Source organism: Tetrao urogallus (genome assembly GCF_951394365.1).
Source record: "Tetrao urogallus genome assembly, chromosome: 5".
NCBI classification, from domain to species: Eukaryota; Metazoa; Chordata; class Aves; order Galliformes; family Phasianidae; genus Tetrao; species Tetrao urogallus.
This window is the reverse complement of record NC_136818.1, coordinates 28,903,700-28,918,804: the sequence shown is the minus strand read 5'-3', so window position 1 is coordinate 28,918,804 and position 15,105 is coordinate 28,903,700. Positions and strand designations below refer to the sequence as shown.

At 38.9% G+C, this 15,105-nt stretch overlaps 1 protein-coding gene across 1 annotated transcript in view; it reads left to right on the top strand.

Annotated features, from left to right (window-relative positions):
- PLA2G4A (phospholipase A2 group IVA) overlaps positions 1-15,105 on the top strand; it is a gene marked incomplete at both ends in the record, with an annotated part of 59,072 nt that overhangs the window by 16,193 nt on the left and 27,774 nt on the right. The window contains 4 exons of the mRNA XM_079536523.1: positions 1,974-2,122; positions 5,621-5,734; positions 8,201-8,238; positions 10,301-10,442. Coding sequence (XP_079392649.1) covers positions 1,974-2,122; positions 5,621-5,734; positions 8,201-8,238; positions 10,301-10,442 — 443 coding nt within the window. The remainder of the gene's footprint in view (positions 1-1,973; positions 2,123-5,620; positions 5,735-8,200; positions 8,239-10,300; positions 10,443-15,105) is intronic.

Below are 15,105 nucleotides of genomic sequence, written 5' to 3'. Positions count from 1 at the left end.
CAAAATACACCTGGGGATTGATTCCATCTCTTCCCCTGACTAAGAGACAAGCTAAGACAAAAATTCTCAGGAGCTAATGAAGAGTGCTATCTAAAGGCTTGCCACACCATTCCCTAGCTTTAAATAGCTCCTCGTTAATTAACAGGTAACATGTGACCTGCCAAGTTGTAGCAATTAGCTGAGACCCACAGATACAGAGCATGACATAAAAATCTGTCTGAGTCTTGTATGTTGTTCTGCTTCTCCACAGGGATTGTAAGTTTTTTTATTTTGTGCAAGTTCAGTACTTTCTCTGTTGGTAGTGTCAGAAACTGTGTTAGCTCTCGCCGATGTTCCCAAGTAGCAGTGGCAGGCGGCCAGAATGTTCTGACTCCATTCTGCCTTGGTACACAAAACCTCCTGAGGCTTTTCAGGAGGTTTTCCAAAAGGAGATTGACTCCTGAAAGTATTGATATAAACTTTTTTGTTTACTCTTCTTGCTGTAGGGACCCCATGACTCTTGGCTTCAGCACACTCTGATAATGTATTGAAATCAGGAACCTCTGAACACATCTGGCTCTGTTGAAAAAAGTATCTTTAGACTTGAAGTTTATACAGGGTGGGATGTTCAGACCTGTTTGACCTAGTGATGGATTTTAATCTCTTTCCTAAAGACATCTTTAATACAAGGATTCATGTTCATAGTGAGCAGAATGTTTTCTTTAAAGTATTCCCCAAAAGCAGAGGACAACCTTTGCAGAGAGGCTGCAGAGATGTGTGTGTTTTACCATGTTACAGCTAGTGGCTTTGTATGGAAAGGTCAACACCAGCCTGTTTCTTGTATTTGTAGGATAATAAATTGTTGCAAAAAATACTTTCTGTTAAACCTTGATTGACAGTGGTGAGATGAAGAAAATGAAAATCCATACTATTACTGAACATATGGTTGAAGCAAAACAAACTAATATGGAGTTAGAAAAAAATAAGTCAGAGAAACGTAGTGATGCTGACAGCACATGTCCTATTCATGCCTACTGCTTTCTGTAACAGGTTGGCTGAATTTCTTCTGTTGATAAAACACACTAGTGACATTCTATTTCCACAGTGCTCTCTATCTTTTACGAGTTGAACTTAAATGTGAAAACAGGATAGAATCTCTTCTGCAGTTACAATGTGACACTATTTAAGGATCAGGACAACTGAAATTTCTCATTTAGGAATGAACTGTCATTCATAATAGAGACGTTGACACTGGTGATGGTTAAATGTCAGACAAAAAATAATCTCTTTTGAGTGAAAAATCTCATTTGTCAGAAGAAAATTACTGGCTTTAATGGATTGGAAATGTTGGGATGCCAACAGTGTGTTCTTTGCTTTCAGGATGGAATGGCTTTAATTGAACGTCAGGTGAATTTTTTCAAGGTGTACTTTTTCTCCCACTAATAAAGTTCTGATTAGATAAAGTTGTCATACGTTACTGTATTTTCAGTCAGGGTTCTGCAGTTGTTTTTCAAATATAACGTGCTAGCAAGGTCATGGTTCTGCGGTGACCTCCACAAAGTCAAACAGGTGAAAGAGGATCCAAAGCTAGACACCCCATTGCTTGTTTAGATTTTTAATTGAGGACTGTTTTGTGGAATGCTCTTGTGTCACTGCTGTGACACTGGGATTAGGAAGGGGTAAGAGCTTTTGGAAATAATTACCAATGCTAGGTAGAAGTATACGTATTTCCAATAAAGGTGAATCTTTCCCAGTGCCTTTCTGTTTGTTCAAGTCTCTCTTCACCTAACAGCATAACTTCTGTTTCCTTCTGAGATACTGGTAATATTGTTTTATTGCTTGTTTCATTATATTCATGGAATTTGTATAGTTAAGTTTAAATATATTTCTGCCATAAATCATGAGGTAATCAGCGTTTTCACGTAACTGTTTTCACATAACTGTTACAACTCAGATTTGAGTTACATGGAATGCTGCATTGTTTGTCTCTGTAGTTGACACTCCGGACCCCTATGTGGAACTGTTCATCCCTTCCGCTCCTGACTGCAGGAAGAGAACTAAACATTTCAATAATGATGTGAATCCTGTGTGGAACGAGACTTTTGAGTTCATTCTGGACCCCAACCAGGAGAATGTTCTTGAGGTAAATAAAGTGACTGAGCTGCCTGTGTGGAAATGGAAGTCAAAAAATGTCTGGAAGTTTAAAATAACAGTACTTTGTTCATCTGCTGTGTTGAGATTTTGGAGTTTGCGGTGGTGGTGTTGTTTTTTATCGTTTAACAGTAAAGGCTGGATTTTGCTTTTAGTCATGGTGCTAGGTAAGAGGTGTTGTATTCAGTGAATAGCCTTGAGAGTCATTGTAAGATCACATCAGCCATAAATTTTTTCTCATTGCTTCCTTCACTGATTCTGCTATTATGGACAGTGAGTACGTGGGGGCTGTAAAGTCAAGTTTCTGCCCATTCATTCCCTGCTTTCCCCTCAGTAGTCAAAAAGCAGAAGTGTAGTTCTGCTTTTTTCTCAGTGCACACACAGTGATGTTTTGGAACTCTTAGTCCATGTGCAGGCTTGCTGTCTGAGCCATTGTCTAATATCAGTATGTTAAGCCTTCTTGGGTTGTGTACAAAAGGTGAGTATTATATATAATTATTTTACCAGTCCATATAGTAAGAATGTAAGTTCTGTGGTGCTGTGTTAGCTTGGTTCTTCAAACGACATGGTCCTAACATGTAAATTGATCTGACGTAAGCGTACAGGTTTTCAGCCTAAATTAAATGGGGAGCAAGGGCAGAAGATAAAGCCTGGAAAGCTATTTGTTGACCTAGTAACTATGATCTCTTGAGGCTAAACAGATCAAGATCCTAAAATTGTGTTGTGCTTCCAACAATGCTCTCTCTGCTCCTGGGGTGAGGATCAGATTTGCAGTTCAAAGAAGAAGAATCGCGTGGTCAGCCTACTGGAGCACAAAGAACTTTCATGTTCATCCTACCAATGTGACAATGAGTCAGAGTAACTTCACAATTGTTTTGCAGAAAAGAGATTATGCAAAACAGCTCCTGACATTTTATCTTGTGCAGTGGTCACCTGAGTTGATTCTCACTAAGTGTTTTGATCTCAGACATGCGGCGTAGCCAAGTGAAATCAGGGAAAAAGTTGGAATCTGTAACTTAGTTGTTATTTTTTCATGAAAATATAGGTGAATAGTAATCAGGACTTAGAAAGAGAAATGCAGTGATCGTTTGGGGAAATAGAAAGAAGAAAGTAAGAATTTGGGTTCATCAACCTGTCTTTGTTGCTCTGTTTTATGAGGGCTATATATAAATATATATATATATTATGTTATTATAATTTATATTTTATATTAAGATAAAATATATTATATTTCATATAATATAAATATATATATATTTTTATGAGGGCTGCTCCAAAAGTAATACCTCATATTTTATTGTGTTGGCTTACAACGTTAGAGGTGGATGTTGGTGGGATGGCAGTAGAGGCTGAACCTTTCTGCCTGCATACCATTACATGTTGTTGCAGCGTGACAGATGGCAGCAAAGGGACAGTCTGACAGAATGACGTCTGAAGTGGAAGTGTGTATGAAGCAGAGGTGTGGAACTGAATTCCTCCATGCAGAAAAAAAAATTACACCCATTGACATTCATCAGCACATGCTGAATATTGATGGAGATCAAACAGTGGATGTGAGCACAGTGAGGGGTGGGTGGTGCATTTCAGCAGTGGTGACAGCAACAGTGGATCACCTCCACTGGTGCAGATTTTTACCAGCATGGCATGCAGGCTCTTATTCATTGCTGGTGCAAGCGCGTAGCTAGTAGTGGTGACTGTGTTAATAACTGCTTTTTGTAGCTGAGAATCTGCTCTATCAAATAGTGTTATTGTACTTTTTGTATGTGTTGTGGTTTCCATGGAAATAAATAGGAGGCATTACTTTTGGAGACACTTATGTAGGTGCTGCCCAAGACAGCTCATTTTCACGCAGCGTGGCACAGGCAAGCCAAAAGGACAGCCATGTTATAAGAGAATGCGGCAGATTTCTTTAGAACTAGAATTTGGACATGTATCTTTACAATAACTAAAGATCATTGCTGTTTTAGGAGGCAAGTGCTATAAAATTTTATGGAAATTGCCTGCAAAGAGCCAGCGATACCATGTAGTAATGGTTAATTTTGGATCTGCTTGATTTATATCTGCATAAACAAATACATGCTGTTTTTCGTAAAGCTTCTCTTCTCCATGAAAAACACGTTCTTTAAGTTAAGGCTGGTATTTTTGTTCTGCCATTGTGGTGCACACACAGAGTCCATAGCAGAGCCTTTGGATTCCTGTGTGGAGGACAGCATCAGAATTCAAATCAGCAAAATCCACCTAAAGCATATTTTGTGAGTTCCCAGGCTCACGCAGACTCCACAACCCCTTCTACTCCTCAGGTCATTTAAACGTTTAACGCTGTCACAAGTGTAGTTTTTACTTTGAAGTGTAAGAAGCTCTCTAAAATCCTGCTATGAAGTTCTTACTGCTGCTGCTGGTTTCATAAATCAGCCCTCAAAGGTTACAACAATGAGTATTGAGTCCTGTGAGGAAACAGAAGAATGCAGATGATGTTAGAATACCAATGTCACTAAAATACAGTTTGTTTCAAAGAATCAGTAGTGGCACAGGATGAGACAAATTCTCTATAGCTGAGTAAAGGTTGAGCTCAGATTTAACAAATAGTCATGCAAGTGTTTGTGTCTTGATTGCATTTGTTTTACGCAAAATATATGCTCCAAGCCACAAACATGGTATTTCAGAAGAAACTAATCCACAAAGTGGAAAAAAATCATAAGCCAAATGAATTTGGGGGACTCATTTACTAGAAACCACGGAAACAGTAATTTGAAACTCTTTGCAAGCATCTTACTTGAGAACTGAAAGGCTGCCTCTGAGAAAAAAGACAGCTAGACATAGGCACAAGAGAATTAGGGCAAGTGCATTGGCACAGGAGAATTAGGGCAAATGCATTGGACAGTGTTCTCTGCTGTTTGCATCAATGCTTGGATAGTATTGCATTTGAAAAGGTATATGCTCTGATATGGAAAATGAGAAGAGACTTGAAGGTCTGGTTTGATACAGAGAAAGGCTTTGTGTCGTTTGGAATGCTGTGCTTTTTTTGCTATGAAATTCTTGGTCTGTGAATGGAAAATTAAGACACATGGATTCCATCTTAGCTGAAAAAGTTGCATTATGTTTTTTGGCATATGATGCTTAGAACACTATTGTCTTCTCCACAGAGATTTACTAGCTAGAAATTGAAATGATTATATATATAATTCATATAATTTGAAGTAATTGCATCTGTTCAGAATTGTGATGAGATTTATTGACAGAAAAAGCGCACAAATGAAAATTGTTTTACGAATGATACTGTCATACTCACTCTATTGAATGCCTTAAAAAAAAGCCACCTTCACTGTGTGCTAGCTTATCTTGCCTGAAGAGTATACCCTAGGGTGTTGACTGTGTTGGGTTAGTTACATTCTTTTCCACATCCCTTTTTAAAAGTTACTTTGGACATAATCCATATGGACCTAAAAAAAAGATTTATCAGTGTTGAATTGAATGCCATTTATTTTTTTAGGTTACTTTGATGGATGCCAACTACGTTATGGATGAGACTCTTGGTATGGCCACATTTCCTATATCCTCTCTGAAACTGGGAGAGAAGAAGGAGGTCCAATTAACTTTCAACAATGTGAGTCGTAACATTTGTGGCTTTGCCTTTGTTATGTGGCTGTGAATCTGTTGGGAAGTTTGTAATCAGTATAATCAGTGCCTGAACTGAGAGCACCTAAATCACTGTATAATGTGGATATACATGGTTAGATACAGCTTCTTCACAAGTCATGCTGAAGTTGGTGCTTAGAAAGCCTGAGTGATGTTTCCTAAGGAATCTCATTGAGTCTGATGTTACTCAGAGTTTACCCTTAGTCACTTCATAAGAAAAACATTTAGCCTGCACTTGCAACCCTGATTAAAAATCCAAGGCTTCTTTGTTGCTATTTCTGGCTGTGTTTTATCAACACAGTTTTAAATTTAAAATAGACTATGAGATATTACATCCCTCATTGGGTAATGGCTGCCTGTAGGTCAGGAAATAGCTACATCTTTGGAGGCTTTGGGGCAGGGGGAAATCTCAGCTCAGGTTTGCATACCTGGTCCTGAAGCTGGTTTCCTGAGCATTCACTGTTGGCCATGGTTAAGCACTGGGCTGCCTGCTGGCACTGTATTTATCTCTTTGCAGTACGGCTGAAGATAATGAATAAACAGAGTAGCACTGAATACTTTTCTTTCTGAGGCAATTCTCTCTACAAGTCTAGTATCAAACAGGTTTCAGCACCACTTGGTTCACTTTAGTTTCATGGCCTTTGTTATATGGATTTTATTTTATCTCTACTACTTGAAGTTTGTGACTTCCAGAAAGCTAACAGAAATTCTTTTATTACTGTGCATTGCAGTTGTAATGAATGGCTTGTTGTAACACAGCCCTACTTAACATTAATGATGCATTACTGCATGTGGTGCTGAAAAAAAAGAAGACAAGTTCTAGTTTGATTATTTTCTTTAAACTCATATGCAAAACAAAATGGTGTCAGTTTAATAAGGATTGCCTGTCTGCATGGTAACTCCTGGAAATTGTTATTACATCTGTTAATAATTTAATTTGTTCTACATGGATTAAAGCATCACAATATTGAAGGCCATTCTGAACACACTTCATCAGTTGATTATATCTCTCACGTCTGCTCATCTTTTTATATATCATGTGCATATACTATATATGTTATCAGTACTGCATGCATTCCTGCTTGGGACTGTGATCGTGATATGGTCAGAGCTCCTGATTTGTGACTGCTCTGCTATTTTCAGCCGGATACAACTTTAAAAGTAGGTTTGATTACAGCAAATAAACAATTAAAGCCCATTTGTTGGGAAGCAGGGAGCTCCATGCACGAACCTTAGCGTTTAACTAGGGGTTGCCTTAAGAAGCAAATGGGAAGGGAACATCAGGTCAGGCTGAGTCCCATGCAGGCAGTTTGCATGCACAGTGCGTATCCCTGAGATTTGCTGGGCAGTCTGTGTAAGGTAAAAAAGACACGCTCTTCCTGCTGGAACATTTCCCTTCAAGGGTTTATGTAGTACTGTGTGCATACATTTCTTCAACCATTGAATCATTGCATGTTTTCTGAAGTGCTTTCTAAATTAGTAATGTCAGGTGCTGGAATTACGTAATTGCTACTCTGCCTTTGATGTGTTTCCATAAATGACTCTTCGCACTGTTCCTTCACGTTCTCCCTCAGCCTTTCCTTTCTCCAGCACTGCTGCTGTGCCTCCCTCCCTGCGTGCAGTGCTGGTGTGGGAGGCAGCAGAGTTTGCCCCATCCATACCTGCTCTGCACTCAGCAGGGCTGTTATCCTCTCCTTGCCCTGTGCTAAGATCACATACTGCACGTGGGGAAGAGAATCCACGTATAGGGAGAGGCAGAGTACAGGAAGACAATGTGTGTTACATGCCTGCAGGGCTGTACTGGTGTGTCAGCAGCCATTTCCTGCAAGGTCTTGGGGAGATGCCTGTGCTTATCTCTATCCTTAATCTGGCAACCTTGTACTCTCAGACTGGTGCTAACGAGTATGATCAGTGCTTTAACCATTTTTTGTAAACCTTTGCTTGCAGGGAACCCTCTGAAGTGCTCTGTGAAGGAGGCAGAGAGAACCAAGCTATAGCTATGTCCAAGTAGATCCATGTAGCTTGCAGGAGTCCTGCAAGATTCCTGTCCCTCACTGTGTGAATAGTATCTTCTGCATGTGCAGCTGATCAGCTGGTGATTGCTAGGGCTGTTGCTAAAAGTCAAACTGCAGCCACATCTTCAGTGTATGAAAACAATCAGATACCTTTAGGTCAAACATAAATAACTGTCAAAAAGTGATTGCCATTGAAAAAATGGAAGATAATGCCATCTAACCACTGAAAGCCAGCACCTAGCTGCACCTAGCAGCATTTTCTTGTGTTTTCGGTAAAAAGTAAACTCACTGACACATTTTAGCAATTTCTTCTTTTTTCAATGAAGTGATCTAAAAAAGCCTATAGCACTAGTGATTTTGTATTCCAGGTGCCTGTGTGCTCAAGATGTTGTAATTTGATTTAAATCTCTCTTGTGTAGGTTACAGAAATGACTTTGGAGCTGTCTCTTGAAGTGTGGTGAGTATCTCCTATTGAAACCCATAAATAAATAAATAAAAGGAAAATATACTAGCAACAAAAACCTTTATTTAAAATTTATTCAATTTGTTGTAGTTTTCTTTTAAACATGCCATGCAGAGTGCAAAAATCCTTAATTTTAGTTTTTAAATACCAAGGACTGAAAAAATCAAAGACTTGAAAATTGAAGGTTGTCTTCGAACAGCAGTTGTCTGATCGACTTGAACAGCGTTACTTTTCTGAATAGTTTTTCCTTTTCCAAATGTTTGAGGGTCAAGGCTATTGGACTTCTCATGTTGGCTTGTGTTAAATACTTTCTTTTTCAAGGGCTCTCCCTAATGAACTCTTAGATGTTGAATTCAGCTTGTTGTTTTAATTTCTGTAGTGACTTTGCATCTCATGGTAGCTTTCATTACGTGTGTGTAGTCATTACAAAGCTGCCCTGAAGTGCACCTCAGTGTAGTATCAAGGTGGAAATGGAATATCCCATTCTGGACAGGATTTCCCATGAAGCTGAGCTGATATCTCCTTTTTTGTTTTGTTTTAATCTCCTTTCAATGTCTTTATCCCTCTATCTCGGTCTATCCAGGTGAAAGACAAAAAATCACCTTGAGGCATAATCAGAAAAATGTCTTTTAAGTCTAGAAATGAATTTCTGAGAACAAGGTGTTTAAAGTCTTTTTTTTTTCTTCTTTTTTTTTCCGGAACTATAACAGTGCTGAGCCTGTAGCTAAATGTATGTAATGACTCTGAAGGCTGACAGAGAGCCCCCAGGGATCATTTTTTTGTTCATCATTTGATGCTAATAAAGGTGGATATGTGGGTGGTTCTTCAGACCAGCCCTGAAACATTCAGAGCTCTTAATTATGAGTGTTTCATATCTCAGACTTAAGTGAATGATGCTTGACAGTGTCTGGCTGATGCATTGGCAGTAGACACTGAAGTAGTAAAGCAGAAGAATCCAGTCGAGTTCTACTCTGCTATGCACTGACAGTCACATGGATTTTGGGTTCTGTGGGGCTCTCCAATTGTCATATACTTTCATGGGATGTTGCTTGTAAACAATCTTTTTTTAAAAAATATGGGAATTTCACTGAGGCAATTGCAAGGAGGAATCTGCATGCCTACCCTCACTGCTACCTGGCAGAGGCAGTGTTGCAGCAGGTCGCTCCTGTGCAAGTGTCTGTCACTCACCTGCATACCCGTGTGTGAGAGGGACCCTTCTGAGCTCTGTGATGCATATTCACAAAAGGGGTCTTAAGCAGGAGATGGCTTCTGGGCTGGCAGTAGTGAGACTTTTTCCGAAGACCTTTTTCTAAAGGGAGAAAAGGTCTGTCAGGCTCTGAAAACTGGCAGTGCTGTAGTTTAGACCCATGGGGTGACATGCTGACTCAGTTCCTGTCTTGTTATCTGAAATGAGAAGTGGGAGCTGAAGCTGTGGCTGTTATTCAGAGAGGGTGTTGAAGTCTTTACACAGTCCTGTGCATGTTTGTGATCATGTGGGGTAGGAAAACAGCTGGAAAAAGAGACTTTGTTTTTTCTGTCTCCATTCAGTACAATCTCTGCTGAGATCCATACAGCTTTTGATAGTAAGACTGTATGGATATGGCATCAAAATTGCCCTCTCCTCCCCTTAAGAGTATACAGTAGCACACATGAATGTTTTTTCATTGTAGTTGGTGGTTTTTTGGTGGATAAATAGAGAATTCAAACTTCTAGGCTAAAAATTTGTAGTTGCTTCATCACTCACATTTATTAACTTAATGTTACTTTTTGAGACTAGGTAATACACCAGTAAAAGCTGCTTATTTTGTGCCTTCTTTTACTCTAGGATGTGAACAGTGAAGTTTCTGTGTGAAATACATATCTCAGCGACACAATGTCATTGTTTTGTGCTTCCTTCACTGTGTCAAATCACATTATGCAGCAGTTGCATGAGTATATGTTTGTTTTATTCTGCTCTATTTTATTTAGAACTCATAGTTGGTCTTCTTGGAATTCATAGTTGGTCTTCTTCCTTGAATAGGGGCTTTCTCTAATTCCTGTCTGTTCTGAAAAACAGCTCTTCAACTGACCTCCGGTTCAGCATGGCTCTGTGTGACGAGGAGAAGAAATTCCGGCAGCAGCGGAAGGATAATATCATGCAGAGTATGAAGTCATTCCTAGGAGAGGAAAACAGCAAGAACTTGACCACTTCCCGTGACGTAAGTTTGCAGAATCCACATAAAAATAAATATCCCTTATGGAGTCCTGCATTTGTGTCTCAGCTGAAGGAGTGACACGCGTTAGGTAGAACAGTCCAATGTAATGACAGATGACAAAAGCAAAACAATTGTTTTCCCTCTGTGCTTAGGATGAGGAGTGATTTTTCTCATTCCCTAAGTTTATAGGTAAAAATTTAAGGAGACAAAATCCTGTGTCAAAACGAAGCTGCACTTAAATAAAATTGCATGCAAAAGAACAGGACTGCAGAAATACTATTTTAGGGTAGAAATCACAGCTTTTTATCAGTGTACCTTAAAAAATCCAATGTGAATTCCAACCTGGTTCTTGGTTTTAATTTTTGAAAGCAGTGTCTGAGTTAGAATTGGGCAAGGGAGGAGACATATCAGTGCGTTTCATTTCACTCTTGTAAGATGGCCTTGGCTCTATGGCCTTTGTGTCTAAAGGACCAGGCAGAAAAAGAGCAGTTTTAATGTTAGAGTCGGTTTGTAAATGGCTTCTTTCTTTTACTGTAGCCTGTTCTGTAGAGCTGGACTTACGGAGTTTAATTCTTTGAGGGTATGTGAAGCTAGTGAGCCCAGTAGAAAAGTGAGCTGGGCACAGCTAGATGGATTGGTTGGATTGATGATGGTTTGGGTCATGTGGAAGATATAACGTATGCTGAATCTTACCACTCCTTAATGTGATTCTGTGTAACAGTGCTTTATTTTCAGTTAATAAAGGATAAATTCAGTACACATTCAGTTATTTGTGTTGATCTGGCTTATCCATACTCTTCATTCTTCCCTGCTTGTTCCCTATCCTGTTTTGCTCCCAGGCTAGCAATAGCAATGAACAAAACTGCTAAATTTATCTGGCTTTAAAATATTGATTCCATTTGTGCTGTTTAGCAGAAGCAGAATGTGATAGTATTTTGCAGAAACCAGAACCAATACAGAATTCCCTTCTAAATTTCTGTGAAGTTTTGAGTAGGGAGTGACTGTGTTATTGATGTATAGCTTTGAGCTTGTTCTTAGTAAAGTGTGCTTGCATGATTTTACTGAGTAAAATGAAAATGTGAAAGTGTTGTGCATATTTTATTTGTAGTGATATATATCATACACTTTGTATAGGATTTTTTTTTATTATATGGGAATTTTTTTTTTTTAATGAGGTGCAGTTATTTTACTGTTCACACATACGCATAAGGTAGATATCTATGAATGATACTGGTCTGGTCTTCTATAGCAGGCATATATTTGTCAGAAAAGATGTAAAGATGTTCTGCCAAGTTCCAGGTAAAATTGGAGTGAAGCTTAGTGTCTGAAGTATCAGTTTTCTGCAGGTGGCATATGTGCATAAGTTAATCTGATTACTGAAAAAGCTAGGTAAGCTTTCATATTCTTTTTATTGTCATCTTCCCTTGGAATTCCTCGCTGTCTCAAAGTTCATCAGTTAAGCTGCATCTACCAAGACCAAAGAGTATTTGTAGTCTTATCAGCCCTAGAGGATTGAGGTAATGCAGTCACCCCCCTTTTTGTTTGTCAAGTATGTATTTCTGAGCTGACTTGTCAAATATTATAGCTGCTTCCAGTGATGAAAAATCATTTTTGTTCAAATTAAAATACATTTGTGTCCTTACAGCTTGTCATTTCTCTTTCTATTGCTAGAAATGTGAGATAGCAGGAGGATTTATAGTATATTTGAAGAAGTCTTAACGTGGCTTCAGGAATCGAAAGACGTGAGTGTTCTTAGCTGCCTGTGGTTTTAAACAAGTACCTACTTAGTGTTCATGTAAGTTTCTTCATCTGTCAATGGCAGCGTGTGCTTTGCAAGGATGCTAGGAGACTTGAATACCTGTGAAATAATTATGCCACCCTGGATGGAAGATAATTGTATACTTCCAAGTCTCCTTAGTTAATTCAGAAGCACATTCAGAAAACACAGAAGATGAGATTTCTCATACCTGTGATATTTCTTATTTTTACAGTTTTCATTTGAACAGTTTTCTAAAAATATCAGAATCAGAGAAGGCGTATAATTGTCTGAGACTAAATTTTCAGAACAATTTTTAATAATCATCTATTTACCCCATAGCAAGTACTTTTACACTTCAGACCTTTACGTCCAGGTTTTGTGCACTGTGCTTCCAGAGCAGTTGAATGAGAACATCTGCAGCTCTTGTTCTCAAAACAGAATTTAATATTTAATATTTTAGCTTTTTTTTTTTTGCCAGGTTACTGAAAAATAGGATTGAGATGGTCCTTTTCAGAGCTTGTTTTCCTGAAATTATATCTTGTTTCCCAGATCTTTTTCATTTTCTTGACCAGTTAAGGAGATTGAGTAGCCAGCACTTGTTGAAGTGAGATGCTTGGTGACTGAAGTTTTGCACTGAGCCTGTTCACGTTTCATGCTGCTACCTGGTTCCTACAAGCAGTAAGAGCGTATTGAGGAAATTCTTTATCAAAGTTGCGAAGTCCTGTTCAGTGGAGTTTGGATGATGTAATTTTTTTTCAGAATTAGGTTGGTGCCATGCAGACCAACAATAAGGAAAAGAAACCCAAGCCAGTATAGCTCTTTGCTTGTTCAGATAAGTGTGCAACCTTATAGAAGTAGATGTTCAAGATTAGGTTGGACAGGTCTTGGGCAGCTTGATGTGGTGGGTGAAAACCCTGCCCACAACAGGGCGGTGGGAGCTCAGTGAACTTTAAGGTTCCTTCCAAGCCATTTTGTGATTCTAAGTCAGTGTGGCAGTATGGCCAGAGATCAGAGCAAAGGGCTTTTGTTAACAAGACTCTTGATTTCAGCTCACAATGTTGCCGTTGACTCACTGCATGACATCCTTGTGAGTCCCTTGCCTTTTTGGTCTAGGTTGCTAACTTGCTTGAATAGAGTCCCTCAGAAGAGCAGAGTGCTTAGCAGCCAGTCTGTGTGCATGGAGGTGTATGCATGTCTTAGTCTCCTCTGTTCTTTCTCAGTGCTGAGGTGGCATCTTCTTTTCCCTTTGTCATCCCTGCTTCTGCCCTATTTATCTTAGAACAGAACTTGTAGGATGGCTGTAAGTGATTTCAGACTTTTCCATTTCTTACCTTTAAACCTGCTAGAAACTGAATTGCAGCTGAAATGCTGCTTTAACAAACCTACTTACTTGGTAGTAGTAAAAAAAAACTCTTTGCGTTCTTTTGCACAGCAGGAAAGGACTCACACCTTCATCACCTTGCTTATATCTCCATGTCAGTTATTATTAGATTGGTCTAAATGAATTGATGTAAATATGCAGAAGATGCTTCTCTCCAGTTATATTTTCGGTATTTAAAGAAGTTGTTTACCATGGGATGCTTGCTTCAGCTATTGCCCTCTGCTCTAGAGCTCTTTCAGTGCATTTCTGGAAATAAAGTAGTACATTCAGTTCTTCATGTTTTGCTTTGATATCACAAGTGAAAATTGAGATTCCTATGCATACACATAGCTCTTTGCATACCCCTCTTTCCCCAGTATAGGTAACTCTGATTCTCAGGATGTCTGTGGATTAAGTATACATAAACATTTGCATTCAGATGGTAGTGACTCTTCTTGACATGCTTTGTTGATCCTACTTGCAGACTTCTCTGCATTCTGAAGGAAGCTCAAATTTTCCCTTGTGCTCTTGCCACTCTAGTGATGAATAGATTTGTTGAATAGTGGTGCTTTGAAAGTATTCTCACATACTTTTTTCCAGCCTTGCACCTGCAAACCACCCTCTTCATCCTGTCGGGATTTGTCTATGTAGGTTAATTAGGTAGTGTTTGTAAAGAGCTTTCAAAGCCTAACATACGTTATTAAATTTCTGATTAGTAATATGGCTCTCCTGTTCAAAGCTACTGCTCCGTTATTGAGGTGTTGGCTTAACAAAACAAGGCATGTCCTCAATCTTTACCTTTGCTTTGTCATTTTTGGGTAGATAGCTATCTCTGGATGTGCATGATGAATGCTGGTGCCAGTAAATACCTGTGGTTTATATTACTAAAGCTTAACACTTATAAAGAAGATGATCGAATAATCTGGTTGCATCAAGAATAAGTAGTTTTTGCAGAATGTAAGCCTCAGGAAATGTCTCAACTTACTGGTCACTGTGTATGATCATTTCCATGGGGCTGTACAGTTTTGTTCTGCACAGAAGCTTCATTACTTGGAATATGGAGTCTATAGAAAGAAACCGAACTCAGTAGTCACGTGTTTCCATTTCTTTAACTCATCCCATCCATTGGCAGCTTGAGTTTTAGTGACATTTTTGACTGATTGCTAGTTTGATCAGATACAGTCTTCCTACTCAGCTGTGTGAGTTTTTTACACTTTAACAGCCAAGGAGTTGCCTAATCACACTGAACAGTGGAAAAGTCTAGATTTCTGAAAGCAGGAGCCAGGTGGGACTTTTGCTTAGTATAAAATTCTTGATGCTGGTAGCGATTGTGCTTGTGTTCTGTTCTGTCTTCTTTCCAAATACTGTGGGAAGCTATGCAGTAGCTAATTAGGTAAACAGATGCCTATAAATTCTCCTTATCTCACCAGTAGCTTTTGTAAGGTTGGTTAAATTTGAGACTGGCTTCATGCTATGTAGCAATATCTTCTTTTCCTTTTTTTTTTAATTATTGTTATCAAATGTGGATTAATTTAATCTCCTAACCA